Here is a 22,385-nt window from a genome sequence, read left to right on the forward strand (position 1 = left end):
CAAACTAGTACCTTTACTGTTTTAGTAGGTTATACTTCTTGTTATATATTATTTCCTGAAACTTTCTGCAAGCATAATAAGTATGAATTGTTTATAAACTATTTTTATACAAATAACACATTCACTGTTGTGTAACTTTCATTACTTCTTTGTTTACGATACTTACACACTAAAAGACTATCTGTGTTAACCTAGTCATCCCTAATTCTGAACTGATATACTGGAGGAAAGGCAGCTACTCAACAGAACTTCAGTCAACTCTTGGGCTTCTGTAATCGGATAGCGCGATTTGAACATAAAAAAAATGGACCCTCAGATTTACATTATGGCACTATCACCTCTTGACCACATACAGCTCCATTTCGTTATTCATTTTACACTTATTTTGATATATATATACACAATGTTACAATAATTACAAAATGAGAAATATAAATAAAAGCTTTGGATCATCAAAGTATTCTGTTACACAGTAAGCAAATTACTTGATTTTTATCATTATGTATTTAAAACTTATACCACTTGAATACTCAAGGTATTCCCTTAATACGCTTTAAAGCTTTTTGAAAAATTGCATTGCACTCTATTAACTTTTACTTGGTAGTCTGTTTTCTTATTACAGTAATGTTATAATAATTCTGATTAAATGTAAAGTTATACAAATTGTAACATGAAGTTATCAGACATGTTATCTAGTTTTTCTTTCACAGATTCAGAAAGGGGACTCTGTAGTAAACCTTGCAGGTGAATTGGCCATGATGACAAAAGTGAAGAAACTATATGGTGGAGACATGATTCAAGCCACCGATATTGTTAACAGACTTGTATACAAGTTGGAAGATATTGTGGAGCAGGTTTCTGATGCCGCACAGCGAGAAAAAGTGGTTGTAGAATTGATGCAGGTATTACAGTATTATGCCTTGTATTAAAGACAAGTTTGTTTTTTTCATTACTTGGTCTAAGAGGTAAAATTACTTCTTTTATAATGGATTCATGTGTGCTATGTTCAAGCTATTAAGACCTGCTACTTGAGTACTAAGCCTAGGATGGTCAAAAGGGCAGTCATTCTGGAAACCAGAGATTTAGGATTAGTTCAATAAATCTCGATGAATGAAGCTTGGCACAACTTCTAAAACGAAAAATACTAAATATTAATGAAAATATGACATGATGAAATCTACATGGATTATATTATGGTGTTACCATACTGGAAATTATATCATCCTTCTTATATTTACTCTTCATTTTAGAAACGTCATTTTTAACAGGAGAATCGCTATGGAAATCATCTAATAATGCATCATGCATCTGCTTAAAGTTCAACGCTGCATCTGTTCCATTAATTTCACATGATTTCAATCCCCTTTTTGAAGGTAATGATACGATTATGACCAATTTTTTATGTTTCAGTGTCAATGTAGTAATCAACTGATAAATATCCAGTTCAGCTGGTATGTCAAATTGATTGCAATACCTTCAAATAAGTTTTTCCCTCATTTGACCTGGACCCACAGTTTAGCTTAATTGCTACACTTAAAACATCACATTCACAAACACATCTAGAACATTGCTACATCATTATACTTTATATTTATAAGTTATTTAACTTCTCCATGTTGGCTCTCATGGTCTTGAGTCAGGTCTCTGGTCTGGTCCAGCAGCGTAGAATAGTGCCAAACATCTTTTTGTATAATCGAACTAACCCAAACTTTCCAAGAATGCCTATTTTTTTTTATCCATATCAAGATTCCAGGTTGGCTCAATTGGCAGGTGTTAAATAGCCTCTTAACAAAATATCAATTTTGTAAAAACTTGACAAAGTAAATAAACATAACTACAACTGATATCATCTTGAGTCAGGTCACTGGTCTGGTCCAGCAACCTAGAATCTTGAAAATAGTGCCAAACGTTGTCTTTTTGTGTAATCCAACTAACCCAAATTTTCCCAGAATGACTCTTTTTTTTTTTATCCATATCAAGATACCAGGTTTGCTTGTGTGGCAGGTGTTAAATAGCTTCTTAACAAAAAACATTTTTGTAAAAACTTGACAAAACAAGTAAATATAACTACTAATGATATCATCTAAGGTGAAGATACTGTTACATATCTGCTTGTTTGTTAATTCCCGGTAGAAATTCTTTCTGAGGAACTTCAGCGATACAAGTCCTTTCTTGATTAAACCAGCTTATTCTTTCTGGATGCAAACTTTTAGTACACAGTAGTTCACAATCAGTACATTTCTCATCACTTTAAACCTAACAACCTTTATAATACATGCTATAAATCACAGCGATTCACAATCTCGATACTTTGCCCTCTATGAGTGCAAAGCACACACTAGCTCGAAACAGAATCGTAAATTACCTGAAAAACCATAACTACTGTTTGCTTAACTATCCATTCATTCCTGCTGGCTTTTCTTGCCAGGCTTGTATACTAACAAAGAGGCATCTCGATCACACTCGAGCTTTCCCGATAATTCATGAAACTCAGTCACGCATGCGCTAGCAGCATCACGTGACTTCCACTGTCGTAACAATACCTAACGTACAGAAGGTCTTGTGTGTGAATAGATTAAATATAAATAAAGTAGCTTGGTAATATTTTTCACTCAGTTAAGACCTCAATATCATGAAAATATATTCTACCATGCAGCAAAACAAGTCATTTTCAGAGGTTACAGGAGAGAAGGTTTTCTTTTAACTATTTTATGTGATAGTCTTTCACAAGATATACTGTAAATAAATTAACGATGCTGCTTGAACTACTTTATTAAAATATTTTGTAAACTAAAACATGCAAAATGTTTCTATCAAGAACAAGTACTTGACATTTATATCAAAGCTACTGTTTATTAACTTTGAAAATCTGAATTTATTTTGTTTATACTTATAACTGACATTGAAAGAATTGAGTAAATTAATATATGACATATATATTTCAAAGGAAATTTATTTGGATGTATTGTTGTATTTTTTAGTGTGTAAGAATATTTAATATATATATATATATATTTAACAAGTCTATATTCTTTTAATTCTAGTTTGTTGTTGATGTTGGAAACAACTTGTTGGATCAGATGCAGGAGGAATCATGGCAAGAACTGCCTCATGATAAGCAAAAGTTGGTGGCATCTGATCTATTATTAGGCTTACAAGAGAATGCACACTTATTGGCTGATATGCAGAAAGGTGGGGACCTCTTCAGACGGACCCAGAAAAATTTATGTAAGTTTAAATTGTTACTCTGAACATTTAAAAATAAAAGTTTGCTAACTAAGTTCACATAAGTTGATTTGTTATTCATTACTGATCATTTCATGTGTGTGACTTTATGCAGTACCACCTCTGTGTCAGCAATCTTATCTTTGTTACTGTTACCAAACATTTTTTTCTGCTAGCTTCAAAAAAATCAATTTAATAAAAAGCTATATGTAGTCTTATTAAACATAATTATAAACCTTTTGTGTTTTTGTAAACATAAAATTTATTGCATTAAAACCAGAACTGTTTCACTTTCCCAAAGTTTTGAGTTTGAGTTTTTTCAAATGCAATTTACATCGAAGAATTTGGAAAGAAATCATACATTTAATGGGACAATGGTAAGTCTATGAACCTATAACACTAAAAGGTGAGTTTTACGTCCCCATGATGGACATAGCAGATAGCTCAATGTGGCTTTGCTCTATTACAAACAGTCAAACATTTAATATTTTTAATTATACATCAAAATACTATAAATGAAGAATAAAATCTTCATATTTAATTTCAGAGTTTGGTATTTTGCCCTTTTTTCTCTACTCTAATCAAAGTTTTTATATACTTCAATGAATATGCAGATATGCATTTCCTGCTGGTAAACGGCATTACCCACTGACTCAGGAACTTTTTTTAAATAAACAAGACAAACTCTATGTAGGTAGAACACCAATGTTTTGAATAATTGGGTTTTACTCCTATAACATAGTAGTTTTTATGAGCAATAGATAGGGGTTTAAAGTCCGTAAGTTTAATATTTCGTAGTTTTACAGAATATCAGATAGTTTTTATCTTGGAGCAATTTGTAGGAAATTATAAAACGAATAATATGAAAATTTCTTGCATGATTTTAAAGAAAAAGTAGAAATAATTAATTGTAAAATATTTATGTTACAGTGGCCTCAGTACAAGTGATTGAAGTCCATAAGGTCAAAGATATCTCATTCCCACGTCCTGAAGATATTATGGACACCCCATGGAAACGCATGCAGGATGTTCTTTACCTGCCAGTGCAAGCACAGCTAGAAAACTCCAAATCAGGTGAGCATGATACTTTAGTGAAAACCCACTGGTATTAAATTCAGGAGCTGAAAAGATTTGTATTGACACAAATATTTAATTACTTACCCTGCAGTGTACAGAGTACTGGAATAAGGTTATCCCAAAATTCAACCTTTTCTAGAGGACATATGTATATATATGCAATTAAAATGCTTTAAAAAATATATATAAATTATAGTGTTAATTCCATTGTATCTTCAATTGAAATTATTTTAGTCATTTAGACTTTATTGAGTGATGATCTTGTAGTTGCTTTTATAAATGATTTTTTTTTTCCCTTTTAGGATTAGTAAAGGTTATCTTCATGACTTACAACAGATTGGATAACATTCTTGACCCAACTCCTCCTGATGTCACTCCTTCCATGTGGCGAGGCGAACGTGGTTGGAAGACAAATGCACTTCAAATCATCAACAGTAAAATTATGGCAGTTTCTCTTGGGAAATCTCGTTCTGTGTTGTCTAAACCTGTCATCATAACATTAGTTCATACCCAGACAGAAAATGTGACAAATCCACAGTGTGTCTTCTGGGATTTTACCTATAGGTCAGTGTCTATAAATCCTTAAACCATACCTAGAAGACAAGAAGTAAGCATAGAATTAGCACTATCTTAGGTCTAGGACCAATCTAACTTTTTGTGTGTAGGCCTCATCTACTAACAGACTCATCATTTACAGAAAAAGTGAAGATTAAGGTTATGGAAAATGTCGCCGAAGTTAAACTGTAATGTTTAACAATATGTACTTACATAATCTTTCCATGAATTGTGCCATTTGAGCATACTTAATCTTGTCAGTTGCACTGATTTGTTATGCAGTTTTGGGTTTGGGTATTGTGAAACTAAATGAAATAACATTATATAAGTATTTATGATTTTTACTTCACTGTTAAGTACACACATTTAGATCAGTCCATGTCAAATCAATCATTTCAGGAAAGTTTCTGATCTGACCTCTTCCAGTTGTGATGATAATATAATTGGCAGGGATGTTTGTGCCTTAGAAGTGTAAGATTTAACCAAGTTTCATGTTTCTAAATTTATCACCCATGAAATAACAATGACACAATGTAATGAATAAATACTGCCTGATTCCATCAAGGTACCAGGCTGATTTTTTGGTACAAACTAACAGAATGATGTAAACTTCAGTATCCAATCTTGATTTTAGTCATCTATGATGGGGCTGACAGTCCAAGTGAAATCAATATTAAAATGTTGAATCTAACAAAAATTGTCATACTTTGCTAGTGCACGATGAGAGAGCTTTTCAGTAGTAGCTTACTTATTTCTGTAGTAACAAAAATATAAGCTTTATTAGCACTTTTATGTTATTGGTCTCATCTTAGAGCCACTTTAGATTAGATATTTGGTGACATCTCGCCTAAAACTTCCCAAACTCTTATATCACTACAGCACCAACATCTCTGTAAAACAGCAACAAAATGCACGAACCTTTGGTTTCGAGGATGATTGACCTGATATGGACTGACCAGTTTTGTTTTCACCTCTTTCTAAATAGTTTGTATGTTGTTGTTTTTTCACAATGGAGATAAAATTTTGTTCACCCTGTAAAGGACTTCATCATGTTGTTGGTAAACAAATTGTTAGTAAAGTTAACAGTGATTGCCAGTAAGGTTGCATGTAACTACAGTGTTTCATTACATAGCACCTTTTATTAGCATCTTATGATAATCAACCAAAAACTAATCATTAGGGTATTTTTTTTAAACATGTTATAGATATGCTAATTAAACAATCAATAGTACATATGTATATCTCATTGGCCATATAAGCATGTTTGTTACTTTCATAATAGTTGGGTTAACTATGCTATAAAAGTATTTAACCTAAACATGCACAACTACAGTGTCAGTAAGTCCATGCTGCTTGTCGTGGGAAAATGAGGTCAATGTGTATATTTTTATCGACCAAGGAACAACTGGCCATACGTCACTTTACCCTGTCTTTTGTCTGTTTGCCCTGCTGCAAATTAATCAAATATAGCTAATAACTTCTACGAAATCCTGTCTACTTTGAAAGTTCACAGCTCTTTCTAAAAATATTTTTATTTTTTCAGAGAGTGGTTAACTGATGGATGCTCAGTAAGGTCTACTAATTTAACACACACAGTCTGTGCATGCAACCACCTCACCAATTTTGCTGTCCTTATGGATATCAAAGGTGTCAAGGTCAGTTAAAACTGAATTCCTTAATCTTTGTTTATGTGTCAAGCATTTAACAGAAATATCAGATAATAGCTTAAGTTTATTTTTAAAACTTGGAAAACATTATTTTTATTTTTGTAAAGTAAAGTCTTCTAGCCAGTTATTTTTATTAATGGGTTGTGGTAATACATTGGCAGTTTCAATACACCTAAAGCATGTCACCACTGTTGAGAAACATACTAGTGTTCTATTCATTCAATTACCTTTGAAATAGATATGTTATGATAAGCAGATTAAAAACCTAATGTGTCTGAGTCAACACCTATAAATTAGTGTAGTTAAGAAATTAGGCTATCTCAAGTCATTAGAAAAGGGCATGACTTTGTGTTCTATTTATCTACCAACTTACCTCTGCCTCTCTCTTTTTATTTATCTGTGTATGTTCATGTTGAAAAATATATTTGAGACTACATGAAAAATAATTTCAAACAAAAAATGGAAATTGTAGATTAATGCTTCATCTGATTTTTTGCTTAACTTCTTCTTTTTTTTTCAATTTCAGTTGTCAGTAGAGCATAACATGGCCTTACGTGTAATCACCTACATTGGCTGTGTTGTGTCTGTTGTATGCCTTCTTTTGACAATCCTGACTTTCCAGCTCTTCAGGTAAAGACATCGAGAATGTTCTTTTTAAATGTCTTCACAAATCTGTTGCCATAAACATAACAAGTTCACTAAACAATTAAAATGAAAAACTCGTAGCTAGCCCTTAAATTACTGCACCTACCACATCTAAAGGCAACCTCTTCAAAAGGCCAACTACCATGTTTGGAAAATAAAATTATCTTAGCTGAAAATGATTTTCATCCTGCCAAAATATATATTGTGTCCCCTAGTTTCACCATTAAGTGCAAAAAGAAAAGATGATGCTTCAGCACTATCAATTTCATTAACAATCTTAAACACTTCCAGCAAATCCCCTCTAACTCTCCTTTTTCAAGAGAAAACAATTTCAGAGATCTTAACCTATCCTCTTATGACAACCTTTTCATCAATTCAATTTCCTTTCTAAAGTAATTAATTAATTATTGCTAGTGTCTTTAATAAATAGTTGGTTGTTCACTATGCAAAACTAGTAAAAAAGAAGTAATAATTATAACTGTAAAATTATTTTGAAGTAACGTATATTACATTTATTTAAGTTTTTGATTGATGTTAATCAATCTGTTTTATTTTCAGGAGTTTGAATGGTGATCGAACAACAATTCACAAAAATCTCTGTATCTGCCTTCTTATCGCAGAAGCTGTTTTTCTTATTGGCATAGATCAGACTCATACAAAAGCATTTTGTGGAATTGTAGCAGGTCTTTTGCACTATTTCTTCCTGGCAGCATTTGTTTGGATGTTTTTTGAAGGCTTTCAGTTGTATGTGATGCTCATTGAAGTTTTTGAGTCTGAGAAGTCTAGAGTAAAATTCTACTATGCTGCTGCCTATGGGATTCCTGCTCTAATCGTGATGATTTCCGCAATCATTGATCCTTTCAGCTATGGCACAAAAGATTACTGTTGGTTGAAAGTTGACAATTATTTTGTCTTCAGTTTTGTTGGCCCTGTTGCAGCAATTCTTTTGGTAAAGTTAAATTTTTCTTATTTGGTTATCTTAATAAGAGCTGATTATACTTACCAATTTAGTTCTAGGAATTGCATGGCCTGTCTCAAACATATTAGAATAACCTCTGCTAATACTAATTTTATTTGAATGCTAAGGATATTCAAAAACATGATAAAAACCTGAATTAAACTATCAGTAAATTATACATATTTGTTTGTCTTGAGACTAATAGAAATATAATTTATTTTGTTTAGGATGAAAGCAAAATATTTTATGTAGCTTAACAAAAACAATGCTGTAGATGCTGGTTTGTGTAGTTTATCAGTAGTCCTAGAAATTGTTTGCATTTAAAAGTTATTGAAATGAAGTTATTATTAAGTTTGATTGTAAAAAGAAATGCCTTTCTGTTTAGTAATTACAGAATTATGTTTCAGGCCAATATGGTGTTCTTGACAATAGCTATCTGTATAATGTGTCGACATTCCAACTTAACTGCAACTATGAAAGCCAAAGAACAAACTAAACTTACAAGTGTCAGGTAAATTATCTTGTCCATATTCATTGTGAACCTATAAGCATGATGTAAGTAATTTAATAATATGTTGTAATTACAACTGTAACTGGCATAACTATATATTTTTTCCTGCACATAATTTATCAATTCAAGAAATTCTTAGTTTCATTCAGGAGAAACCTTCCTTTGTAATAAATAGTATTTTTGAGTTACTAAATAGAAGACTGTTGGATATGATTAGAATGTAAATCGTCTACTTCATGTATATTTTTTTACCTAACTATGAAGCTAGTTGTGGGATCTTTTGCATTATTAAGATGTGTGTGTGTAGACCAAAAAACGTTAACTGACTTAAAAGTGTCATATATACCTTAATGAAGTCAAAATTGTATGTAACAAATCAAGTAGAATTACTCAATACATCAAAAACTGATATAATTTTGATTGTACTTAATCATGTTTTGAGTTAATAGAACATTTGCTGTTTTAATCCTGATCATACATCACAAAGTTTTCTCAGCTTATGAATTTTGGATTATTTCTAAATCTAAACACTAAACCAGCAGTGCAAAATAATATTCTTAAATGTAATTCTTATAAATAAAAAAATATTCAAAGATTGTTTTAAACATAACCAGTAATATTTAGTAAAATGAACTATTTGTTAGAAAATTCACAAAACACCAGGTGTTTGCTGTTTGGATTTACACAGCTTACCAATTAATAAAAATTATACAAATGTTTTTCATGTATTTACAATAGTGCATATCCAACATCACAAACTAAGTTATCAATTATAACTTCTGATTTTCATTTCTGTTTAACATTTTCCTACCTCTATTCTGTGTTTCTTTTAAATAACCCAATATGATTTTAAAGATTGCATCATCATTCTAATCTAATAGAAAAAAGCATTTACACATTGTTTATTATTGGAGTTAGCTTTTGACCCTGTTCATTATTGTTAGTATTTTGTTTTAAGTGTTTGATGGTATGAAGCTGCTTTTAGAGATTTTATTGTATGATCATATTTTATCTATTGATTAAATGTTCTTCATGCATTCTTACATTTGTAATTGATTTCAGTTGTGACAAAAGCATTGTTTCAACACTATTGCATGCTATATTCATTGTTGTTATTTTCTACTTTTAAGTGGATCTATATATTATGTCATTGTTCATAAAGCTTGATAAACATTTTCTCCCAAAGAGGTTGAAAGCTAGCTCCAATATAAACTGGATTTAAGATATCAACATGGTGTAAATTAACTGTCTTTTTTTTTTCGTATAAAAGTAATTTCTAATTCTGCTTAGAAACCTAATTAAACCTATAAAATGATTTTATATATGCTTTTAGTATGTTTTTTGAGGTAAGCCGTATATATTTGCAATTCTAACTAATCAAGCCTACTATTTTGGAACCTAAGTATTATCACATACTAACCAGATCTTTCCTTATCTTGCATGTAAACTGAAGTGATGAGGATGAGTGCTCCCATCGCCAAGTCTTGATTATGTAAGAACTGTTTTTAGTTCACTTAACCTCATTGTAGCTCCTCCATAGTTCCTCTAAGATATATAAAATATATATAATTGATTTTCTATGTTTCATTATCTGTTTTCTCTCCAGAATCACTAACATTGCACTAATTATCCTTATAGTGCCCCTTAGATAGTTCTTTCAGTTGTGCTTAGACACCTATACTAATATGTTTTCCATATCTGGTTTCAACTTTGTTTCTCTTTTAGCCATATAATTCTTCTTCAAGACAAAATATGATGATAATGAATTGTGGTTTGCTTCAAAAAAGTACAATTTAATCACTTTTATAAAATGCTGGCTGTACATGCATTTTTTCAATCATATCCTCATGTTCTTCAAATAAGTAAAGCATAAAATACAATCAACAAGTTTAGTTAACATCTGTGGGTCTCAATATTTATTTCATTGCTTTATCATTGTTATTTTTAACAATTTTTCCTTTACTTTGTATATGCATTATTATTTGTAAACTGCTAGCTTATTAAAAACATTCTGTATTTCATTGTGCTTTTAACATTATTCAACATATCTACAATGTAATGTGTAATTTTTTAAGCTTCCATCAATTTTTAAAGACAGAACTGTACCTTTTGTATATTTGATTGCTTCTAACATGAAACTTGAGTTTTTTAACTGTGAGAAATGGTACGCTGGATTAATAGTTGACTTTGAATTCCTACTCATTAAAATCTCACCCTTGAAAGTATATGAGTAAAGATTTTAATAGAGTGGGATGTTGATGAAAGATAACTTACTTGTGAATCACTAACATCAGTGTCCCGAGTAGAAATTTTAAGAGTGGGATGTTAATGAAAGTTAACTTACTTGTGAATCACTAATATCAGTGTCCCAAGTAGACATTTTAAGAGTGGGATGTTGATGAAAGATAACTCACTTGTGAATCACTAATATCAGTGTCCCGAGTAGAAATTTTAAGAGTGGGATGTTGATGAGAGGAGACTATTTTAACTTATTTGTGATGTTGATCATTAATGTCAGTGTCAACTATCTAGTATATCAGTAAAGCAATGGAAATATTTTAAATTATGCACATATAACAACAATTTTTTGTATTGTTGTACAAGTTTAGAGACCTACAGGTTAAGTTTTTTTATGATCTTGCATGATTTTTAATTTGTACACATTTGCTTTTGAAAATCTATTATTTCATAAAATATTCTGATCATCACTGCATGAAATGTTCTTTAATGATTTATTAGAGAAATTGATGACCATGTAGATTGATAAATATTTAGGATACCGTTTCAAACTCCACTTGTTATCGTTTGTAGACCAGTTCAAACTGTTAATTCAAATCTCCATAAAGGAAATACAGTGATGATAATGGTCATGTACAAAAAAACACAGGATGATAAAGCTTACCTTGTTGCTTCCATCAGGAAGTTATTTTAGATAACATATACATCAATGAACTTGGATGATTTCTTCTCCAGCCAGCCAAAAATGTATACTTGTACAAAAGAATTTTGCTGGTATTTTCTAAGACAAATTCATATTATTATATGTACATTATAATAATTATATGACAGAGCTTGTTGACTCACAACTAGAAATGAAAAGGAAATGTTATTGATATGTGTGAGTAATGTTTATGTAGTTATTTTAGGCAATTATTTTATTTTAGGGTTTGGATACGTGGGGCCCTAGTGCTTGTATTCCTGTTGGGGCTGACTTGGGCATTTGGACTGCTCTACCTGAGTAAAGAATCTGTTGTTATGGCATATATATTCACCATTCTGAATAGCCTGCAAGGATTATTCATCTTTCTATTCCACTGTGTTAAGAATGACAAGGTAAACACGTGTTATAGTGCAACTTACTAATACTTGTACTTTTTTTTTAGTTATTGTAGAGAACTTCTTTTTTGTCGAATTAAAGTTATTATTCCATATGTGATCTCTCTTAATTATCAGAGAAAATGTGTAAATGATTATATAGCCTATAAAGAAACAATTAAACAGTGGACCTACTTTATTGAGAGAACTGTTAAATCATTATACAATTTAAAAGAATAATATGATTTACTAAAATATATTGCCAGAAGTATTTCAGTAAAAGTTTCTAAGATAACAGAATTAATTATAACTCTGGGTTCAAAACAACACATGATAACATCAGTTAAAAGCTTATGCATGATTTTGTTTGAAAGATATCTGGGTACACATGCAGGATAAATTATACATGACCATAAACCCTTTAAAGACAAAGTTTGTTTTTAGCATGGAGCTAACTTGTTAATTTATTGAATAAAAATAAATTTGTTCTTTTAGAATTACAGTAATATGACACAAGTGTGTGTATTTTAGATTGACTTCTTTGTATTGTCATGGTTATAGGAGATTCTTTAGTATGGGATGCTGATAAGATAGTCTACTGGGTAAATAGGAAAATAATAAAAAAGTTAAATTATGCTATCCAGAGGCAAAGGTGGAGGATATAAGTGACAGATCAAGAAATATAGTAAAAGGTGCTAGTAATTATAGTATTTGTAGTGTACATAGAAGCTAATAATGTAGGGAAGGGTAGATCTGAGGAGCTAATTGTTAATTCTGTCAGGGATACTGCCAAGACTTAACTATGGAGATGAAATTATAAGTTGGTTACTAGGGCTAAATACTAGGCTTAGGTTAATATGTAAGGAAGAGCAGGTTAGATGGTTGGATTTATGGGATCATTCAATGAGAAGAGGGAGCATTTTGGAATGAATGGTTTACATTTAAATAGGGTAGAAGCTCACTTGTTTGCAACATCTATTAACTCAACTGTAAGGGCAACTTTAAACTAGGATTAGACAGTGGAGAGGGCCAGAATATTGAAGAAAAAATATGATATAGAGAGGGAGTATAGTGTGGAAACAAGGTACAAAAGTAGTTTTGGTGGTAGGATAAACTGTTTTTATTGTAATATTAGAAATATAAGAAATAAAATGTCTATCTTCAGAGCACTTGTTAGAACAGAGGATTTTGTTTAATAGGGATAGAGTACTAAAAAGAAGGGGAAGAATGGCGTTACATGTAAAATGTGAGTTACAGCCTTGTCAAATTGAGGATATCAAAACTAAAAACAATGAGGTTAAATTGATTTGGGTTTTTGTGAGTGGCTATAAGAATAAAAGGCTCTTACTTAGAATTTGTTACAGACCACCAAATAAAATTGATGAAATTAATTAGAAACTTTAGTGAGACACAAAAATTCAATTGTCACTGAGGTTATAATTATGTGAGATCTTACTTTCAGGCATATAGGTTGAGAAATGTTTGAGTCAAATCATGAGGGAGGCAGGTTTTTATAAACTGTTCAGGATGATTTTCTTCAACACTTGGTTAGGGAATCTGCTAGAAACAATGCTATTTTGGATTTATTGTTAACTTCTAATAACAAAATGGTTGATAGGGTAGAGATTGGGGAACATCTGGGTGCAAGTGAGCATTGCTAAATTAGATTTGATGTTTTGCTACATATGGAGATAAAGAATGATGAGATTTTGGTTTAAAGTTCCAAAAAGCACATTTTGAAAAGATGAGACAAGAATTGTGTGCTTTAAATTGGGTAAAATGTGGAAAAGTTAAAAAATTCTTGAATATTCAAAATAGGAATGTTCCTTATAGACAGAAAAGGGTGGCTGCAAGTAAAAAACCCGGTTTGCTCACAAAAGATATAAGGGATAAAGTTAAAGAAAATCATTATAAATATATGAAGTTTAAGTTGACTGCAATGATGGGAGATTTGAAGGATTATAGAAAATCAAAAGAATTGATTAAATGAAGATTTAAGAAATATTCATCATCGTGAACAGTTGATAGATGGAAATAAGGATGAACAAAATAATTACATTAATTCTGAGCTTGTTAAGACACAATTGTGAAGTTTAAAGAATGAAAAAGCTCTTGGTTGAGATAATATTTATCCAAGAGTTTTGAAAGAGGTTAAGGACTGGATATGTGAGACACTTGCCATTGTTTTTTTCTAAGTCCTCAAATAATTGGAAGGTGTTAGAAGATTGGAAGTTGGTTAATGTTAAGGAAGGTGATAAAAATTGTCCCAGTAGTTATAGATCTATTATTCTTATGTCAGTGGTTGGAAAAGTTTTTGAAAGTCTGATAAAAGATGCTTTGCAAAGTTATTTTATAAAGTTTAAAATTTTGTTTGTTAGTCAACATGATTTCACTTCGGGAAAATCTTGCCTTACAATCTTTTGACATTCTTTGAAGATGTTACTGTTTACGTAAATTTAAATAAATGAGGTTATGTGTGTGGATGCAGTGCATCTGGATTTTCAGAAAGCATTTGACAAGGTGCTAGATAAAAGGCTTGTCTAAAAAGTTATCTCTATAGGTGTGGGAGATAAGTTGGCTCATTGGATAGATTGAAGAAAGCAGAGGGATATCATAAATGGAGTTCAGTCAAACTAGATTAATGTCACGAGTGGGGTTCCTCAGGGTTCAGTGTTAGGATCTTTGTTTTTTTTTATTTATTTACATCAACAACATAGGTGAAGGAATGGTCAATAAATTATTTAAATTTGCTGATGACATTAAATTTTGGGGATTGCTAGCTGTGAGGAGGATACTACTCTCTTACAAAAGCATTTGGATTATTTGATTTGGTGAGTTGGGCTGATGAATGGCAAGATGGCTTTTAATTGTAATAACTTCAAGGTAATGTATGTGGGATATGATAGCCTGAAATATGAGTATAATTTTGATGGAAATAACCTTATCATTGTTATGGAAGAAAAAGTCATGGTGTTCTGTTTGATCAATCTCTTAAAGCCATCCAAGCAGTTTGCTGTTGCTATTGGCAGGGCTAATAGGATTTTAGGTCATATCTACAGAAATACCGAATACAAGTCGAAAGGGTTCAGAGGAGGGCTACTAGGATAATACCTTGGATGGAAATAGTATCATATGAGGGAAGGTTAAGATCTCTAAACTTGTTTTACTTTTGAAAAAAGAAGAGTTAGAGGGGATCTGATAAAGGTGTTTAAAATTAAGATAATCTTTTTTTCACATTTAAGAGTCAGACTAGGGACTACAAATATACATTTTGACAGGATAGGAGTAATGCTCATTGAAGACAGTTTTATTTTTCTAACAGGGTGATTGGACTTTGGAATGAGTTGTGTTTGGATGTGGTGGATGCAGTTAATTTAAGGGAGTTTAAGAGAAAGCTTGAGAAATATTTGAATGATAAGGACTCACTTGAAGTTTTTCTTTTGTTTTAGAGTCAACCAGAAGCTACTTTGATGCACTTTAATTTTATATTAAATATAGATACCAGTATCTTTATGAAAGTATACTTCTAAGATTAAGGCACCATGACATACATTCACTGCAAGAAAGCATAGTTATATGATTGTCACAACTTTGTTTATATGCACTTGTATATGTGTGTTGAATAAATTCTAAACAGTTTCTTGCTTAATATGTATTGTAATATTAAACATGTAAATAGTAAAGCCTGCTAAAATTAATATTGAAAACCTGAGAAAATCACTGTTTAGTTCCTTATGCCATCATAATAGCCATATTATAATTTTAAAACTGTATTCTGTGTATGATTATAGGTTCAGAAGGAGTACAAAAAGATTCTGCACAGGACCCAGTGGCTTCCAGACTGTATTCGTAAGAGCAAGCATACAGAACGACGATCAAGTTTCTACGTACATTCCAATGGAACTATGTCTGCTCCAAACTCTTCCGGACAGCAAACTGTGAGTATCTCATTACATAAATGTACTGTAGAATAATGGGCCGATGATTAATCTGTTCTCAAATTCTACTACATGGCCACTTCTATAGTCATAGTTCTCAATTTATGGCATTATAGCTTTTTTGAAAATCTGGTCATGCTTTTCACAAAGGTGACCAGAATAAATAAACTTAATACTTCAAAGAGTAAGTTAACTCAAGAGGGAAAGGCTAAAAGTAAGAAAGAAGTTAATGTTTTACACTGAAACATGTTGTTTTACCTGTATTTCAAAGGAGAGCTGTTGAAAAACAAAATGCTATTTTATTTCAAGTTTCAAGCATATAGTTTTATGAAATCCATGTTCAAACATGATTTTCTAGTGACTTCAAGGCATTGATAGGCTGCTGAAACAGACCTTCGCATTATCAGTTTATTATTACTAAGTAGGTTTCCTTACTTGAAATCAGATTGAGGAATATATTGATTTGTTACTGTCTGTCCATTCATCACTTTATAGACAGGGTAGCTCAAATTGGGTGGATGGATTTTGATCAAATGTACACAACAGGTGCTACTTTCAAAGTTATAGAGTACTAGGTTTTTCATAAATACAGTTTGTATTTGTTAATTTTTACATTGTCAGTGCATTTCCCTCATCTAGCAGAGTGAATAGGCATAATGTAGAATAATGTTTTTCTGCCCCCTTTGATTCACAATTTAGTTTCACTACTTTTGAAGAAATAGTACTACATTCTAGTTGTATGTTAACTCCCTTTGAAGTGATTTCTGTTTGAATTCATTCCTATTGTATAAGCTCACTCACATCCTTCCATAATTGAGACAGTGTTGATTAAAAGAACTCGTATAACTTCCTAGTGTTTGGGTAAGGAAACTTTAGATCTAATGTAAATTACATAGGTATATTTGTAATGTTCATCCTTGAAATTACTGGGCTTTTTCTCTCTTGCCCTTTCAGCTGTGTACTTTCTCACTTAGTATCACAGCAGGTGGCATTTAAAAAAAGTGCTGTTGGTATCCCTTGGAAATCTCACCCTGATGATTTCAACTATCTGTTGAATTTCTAGTTAATTGTTTTTATAAACAATTATAAAGAAAAACAAATTAATCTATTTTTTTCAAAATGCTCATTGCCCTGGTCCTATAAAGGAAACAAGAACCCTCATCTTTACATCAGTTCTTATTAAATCCACATTTTGCATATGTTGGTTTGTTCTCCTTCCTGCTATACTATACTTAGCAGTTCTTTCATTACAAGAGACATTATTTTCCTATTCTGTTGAAAGAACAAACAAAAAACTTTGTAACTCATAAACTAATACATATATTTAATAAGGTGCAAAATTACTAGGAAGGTACATTAAAACATTTTATAAAAGTTGTAAGAATACAATATCTCTAAGTCATAGAAAAGCTACAATGGTAAATGTGCAAGTTTACAGATGTTTGTTTTTTGTCACTATTATTGGTCTTGGCACAGGCTGTAATGTGTCTATTCTATGTCTTAGGAATTCAGTTTTCTACATTTATTTTTGAAGTGTCTAAGAAGTTTTTATATACCGTTATTGTCAGGAATTGACTTGGTACACAATTTTTGTATAATATAACTTTATCAGCAGATATATCCCAGTTTTGAAAAATATCATTATACCAGTCAAAATAACAGAGAAATAGTAACTTGTTACATATGTTAGTCTAAGCTCTAGAGGCTATGAAAGTGTTAATTGTGTACTTCAAGCATTAATAATAACTTTAGATAATCATATTTACTGATTAATTATTCTGAATAATGTACAGCTTTATAAAAATCTGTATCCTTAAAAACGTTTTATTTGTTATGATCTTGAGGGGAAAATATCTAATTCATACTCTTTTGATTACCTTATTTTATTGAAAATTTTCAACTTTATATTTTCCAGTCCCCATCACAAGGATGGAATGGAGACCCAACTCACCAGTCATCAACAAACAGTTCTTCACTTAGGTTTTCAAGTCAAGGTAGATATTTCATTTATAGGTGCTTTATACATATTTACATAATTTAAGAACAACATGGGACCTGTTGGTACATCTAGACCTTCCCATCTACTAAGGCCCGACATGGCCAGATGGTTAGAGTTCTCAACTCGCAATCTGCGGGTAGTGGGTTCGAATCCCCATCCCACCAAACATGCTCTCCCTTTCAGACATGGGGCATTATAATGTGACAGTCAATCTCAATATTCGTTGGTAAAAGAGTAGCCCAAGAGTTAGCAGTGGGTGGTGATGACTAGCTCTCTTTCCTCCAGTCTTACACTGCTAAATTAGGGATGGCTAGTGCAGATAGCCCTCGTGTAGCTTTGCGAGAAATTCAAAACAAACAAACAAACCCTTTCACTAAACTTTAAATATATATCTCTATTAAGCTATGTATTAAATACACACAAAAATATTATATCTTAAACTTTTGGAATGTATTTGTATTTTAATTAAGTGAATGTATTGCAACTGCACTACTAAGCTTTGATAATTTTGGAAAAATCAAATACAGATGCAAATAAATGGTTTGTAAACCATGTCTTCCAGATTTATCTAACTAAGATGATACCTATATTGTGAATCCTTTTGTACAATTGCAATAAGCAAGTGTGTTTTCTATGGTACAAGGATTATGCATTAATAAAAACAGTTTGTTGTTTGGTATTTCATCTGTCTGATAGTTAATAATCTGCATCCAAACATATGATTTAGACTTTTAAGAGCAATTTAAATTCTTAATATTCAGTATTAGATTTAATCCATGTTATTTGTAAGTAACAACTGAAAACTTGAGGATAGGACTGAACAGCTCTCTGTCTTCTTTATAGGCCTATCATCTACAGTTTTGGGTACGAAGTCTGGTCATGAGAGGAAGTCTTCTCGTAGCAGTAACACATCCACTCGTAGCTTGTCTAAAAAATCTAAACCAGTCAAGGAGACAACATTCCCTATTCACAACAATAATGGTATTGTGGGAGATCTTTCTGTAGTGGATTGCTCAGTTATTGATTCTGAATGTGTGACTGACTATTGCAGTAACAAGCTGACTGCATACAACACAGCAACTGAACCAATTAGACTTGGACCATACGGACACCTTTCTGAAACAGATGATAAGCTGAATCTCTTTCCTGACCATATTTATGAAGCAATTGATGAAGAGCAGATAATGGAGTATGGTTCAACAAACTGGCAACCACAGCCTCCTCCCTACTCCACAGTACCCCTCGATGGACATATAAGAAACAACTCTGACTGTAGCCACCAGTCATCATCTAGCCTTGCCTGTGATCAGCACCCTCTTATCTCTCGAGCCTTTCCTGAAAGAAATGCTTTGGTCTCATTAGCTCAGGTTTTGAACAGCGCTCCCAGAAATGCATCTCTACCAATGAGACATGTCCCCTGTCTACAAAACACACAAAGCCAGGCAGCTTCTGGGAAATCATCCAATACAGTGACAGGAATGAAAAATGAAAATACTCAACCAGTTGAACCAACTCAGTCTGATGAACCAGATGGTGAGCATCTTGATGTACATCTTCATAGTCTACCAAACCTTCACCAGGGAACAGGGGAATTGCTTCAACAGCTGAATAAGTATCCTAGTGACAATGCTGTGGTGATGGCAGTGCTAGATGGTGAAAGAGTGGTATGTAAACTCCAACCTGAGACCTACAGGAGCTCTTGTAACACTTCTAAAAGTCCCTATTGTCACAAGGTTAGCGAACTTAGTACGGACTGCTGATGGATTATTAGACAACACATAAAAACCAGTTGTCTCCGTTGCCAAAAGTGTTGAGCTTATTATTCTTCGACTCTTTCAGATTGCCTTCATTTGTTGAAAGTAACTACTAAAAATGTGTTCTATGATTTCAAAAACAACAGTGGGCTTGTTTTTGGAGTTATTCCTTTTTTTCAGTGTATTATAGAGATTAAGCTTCCTGGTAGTGGATGAGCTTAATGATATCTGTAGAGGTGACTTGGAGATGATTAAAAGTAGAGCATAACTTACTGTCAACTGATGCACCAAAGGAGGTTTCAAGTGAAAGAACTATTTAGAGTTTTTTTTTTTTATGCTCTGATAGAATTCTAAACCGTAAGTTAGTCAGTCTTGCAGTGTATTTTGGGTGAGGTCACTTACTTGTGAAACTCACTATACGTGTACATGTATATTGAGAATAATTATTTCTTATTATTTTGGCTTCAAATGTGACCCTGTGAAAGGTTGTGAGCTTAAATATCTTGCTGTAACATTGCTCTGAGCTTTTATGACTTGTGTATAATTTTTGGTTTAGAGTGCATTTGAGACAGCTCCTAATGTTATTGTCATTTAAAACCTAGTTTCATTTACTCAAATAATGTTGGAAATTTCATTCGAATAATAATGTATTGTATCTGTATATGATATTTATCAGTGTAAAGCCATCTAAAAGTATATTGACTTGTCATTACATTTACTTTTTAATAATAGCACTTTAAGGTGTAGATGAGGTATAATTATTGTTAATCCCATGTCTTTTATTGGTTACAATAAACATGCAATAATCAAAGCAAACACTTGTTTACACCCCACCCCCCAATATAGATATATTGTATTATACAGCAAGCTCCTCTTTATCTCCTGAAACAGATCTATATAATAATATAAATTGGATTTTAAAGCATGCTTTTGTTTACCAACTGAAGTAGGTCAATCTTACTGTAAACAAACCATAAATTACAAGGTTATTTTCGAAGGTTAAAATAGATATGGGTTAAACTTATATTCCCTGGAAACTACAGTTTGTTTTAACTTGGCATAACTTAGAAATTTAAGGAGAAAAGGCTCCAGAGGGATGTTCATAATGTGTGGTAATGATACAGCTTTTTCTTATACCATCGAGAGTATTCTATCTGATGATTCTGGTTATGAATTATTGTTCTGCAATGCAATTTCCCCTACAGGCAACTTTTGTACAATACACTGAGGTCAGTGCTGTTATGCCCTCCATTTATATTTAAAGGCTTTCAAAACTCTCTCAATGTGTGTAGACGACAATTTCCAGGGAACCTGTTTTTAGATACAGAAGACTGTGAGAGATGTTAGTGAATGGTATAGCATGAATTCCCATTTGTGTTTGCATTGTGGCAAGGTCTGGCATGTTAACTCAGATGTGCAATTAGATGCTTTGCACTGAGGGAGCCATAACTTATAGCCAACCTACCCATGTAAATATGTTATTTCCCCACAATATAGTGGTGTCAGCAGGTTAATCTGATAGTATGGAGAATTTACCTTGGCATTTTTCTCAAACCTTTAATTATTTAACTTACTCTTATAACTTTAACATTCAGCCATCTTAAATCACTTGCAACAATTTTTTGGACCATTTTTGAAATATTGTATTGTTGGTAGGGGGATAATAAATTATCCAACCTTCTGTAGATATATGCTTCATTCATTTATATTTGTTTTACATGCCAGGTACTACTGGTACAACTTTTAGCAGTCTGTTGGTCTTCTGTTCAGTTATGTGCTTTTAGAAAAGCTTGTGAATGTATGTTGCCTTTGTTGACCTAAATTCATGTTAATTGACTGTTTTACAGTTCCAAGTGAGTTTTTTATTTTAGCTATAATGGACCATTACATTCTTGGATAAGTTCCTGTAACAAATCATTTAACTAACTCCCTTCATTACCTCCAGTGTGTAACAGTAACCAGTTGTGTAGTAGCTTGTTTTTTAACTTCTGGAATAGCGTCTTTTCTTCTTCTTCTTCTTCTTTTTTTTTTTACCAATTCAGCTGAATATTATAGATATCTGTTTCTTTGAAATGCAATAATTTCATGCTTTTAGAACACTGGAACAGAAAGCCCTGAAATGTAACTCTCCCAAAATGTGTGAGTTTTAAGTACTATCTGAAATTTCAAATCTCCATACTTTAATTGAATGGCAACAAGAGGTTCAGGGCTTTTAACCTTTGTAGTTACATGCCACAAGGATTGCCAGAAGCAAAGTGGCTGTATATGTAAATTGTTACCATAGGTTGTGAACATCAAGCTTCAATCCCAGCAAAATATTTTATTATCAATGCAAGTATTTAAAAAAAAAAAATGAGTTTTATCATAGTATTTCTTCAACAGAAACCTCCAGTTATTTATTTTTAATAAATGAAGACTGACAGGATTATGTGTTGTTGATATGGGACCTAATATGAACTAATTTTGTGGGATGCATTTTAAGATGAACATAATTGGATATAAATACTTTTGATTATTTATGGTAGATGTTTGAGGACTACACAACTACTTCTTACCATGCCACATTCTGATAATGCCAGGTTTTCTTGTATCCTAACTCAATTTTTACATGTGTGTGTGTGTGTATATATATATATATATATATATACGACACTAACTACTAACTTAACTACTATAGTAAATTAATCTACTACTAACTTAAATACTACTTACTAGTACGTCCGTTAGTTAAGTAACGTAGT

General features: G+C 32.0%; 1 protein-coding gene across 3 annotated transcripts in view; it reads left to right on the forward strand.

The window, feature by feature from the left end:
* Window positions 1-22,313, forward strand: part of LOC106478896 (latrophilin Cirl-like) — a 110,351-nt gene extending 88,038 nt beyond the window's left edge. For 2 of the 3 annotated variants that reach the window (XM_022382585.1, XM_022382587.1), the window contains exons 8-20: window positions 711-902; window positions 3,045-3,228; window positions 4,156-4,299; window positions 4,605-4,866; window positions 6,401-6,512; window positions 7,051-7,154; window positions 7,728-8,118; window positions 8,535-8,638; window positions 10,092-10,130; window positions 11,803-11,971; window positions 15,745-15,891; window positions 17,807-17,885; window positions 18,734-22,313. In XM_022382585.1, coding sequence (XP_022238293.1) covers window positions 711-902; window positions 3,045-3,228; window positions 4,156-4,299; window positions 4,605-4,866; window positions 6,401-6,512; window positions 7,051-7,154; window positions 7,728-8,118; window positions 8,535-8,638; window positions 10,092-10,130; window positions 11,803-11,971; window positions 15,745-15,891; window positions 17,807-17,885; window positions 18,734-19,650 — 2,844 coding nt within the window. In that variant the 3' untranslated portion in view covers window positions 19,651-22,313. The remainder of the gene's footprint in view (window positions 1-710; window positions 903-3,044; window positions 3,229-4,155; window positions 4,300-4,604; window positions 4,867-6,400; window positions 6,513-7,050; window positions 7,155-7,727; window positions 8,119-8,534; window positions 8,639-10,091; window positions 10,131-11,802; window positions 11,972-15,744; window positions 15,892-17,806; window positions 17,886-18,733) is intronic. The other variant, XM_022382586.1, reaches the window with a different exon arrangement.
* The last annotated feature ends 72 nt before the right edge of the window (window positions 22,314-22,385 follow it).

Source organism: Limulus polyphemus, unplaced genomic scaffold, assembly GCF_000517525.1.
Source record: "Limulus polyphemus unplaced genomic scaffold, Limulus_polyphemus-2.1.2 Scaffold260, whole genome shotgun sequence".
Lineage (NCBI taxonomy): Eukaryota > Metazoa > Arthropoda > Merostomata > Xiphosura > Limulidae > Limulus > Limulus polyphemus.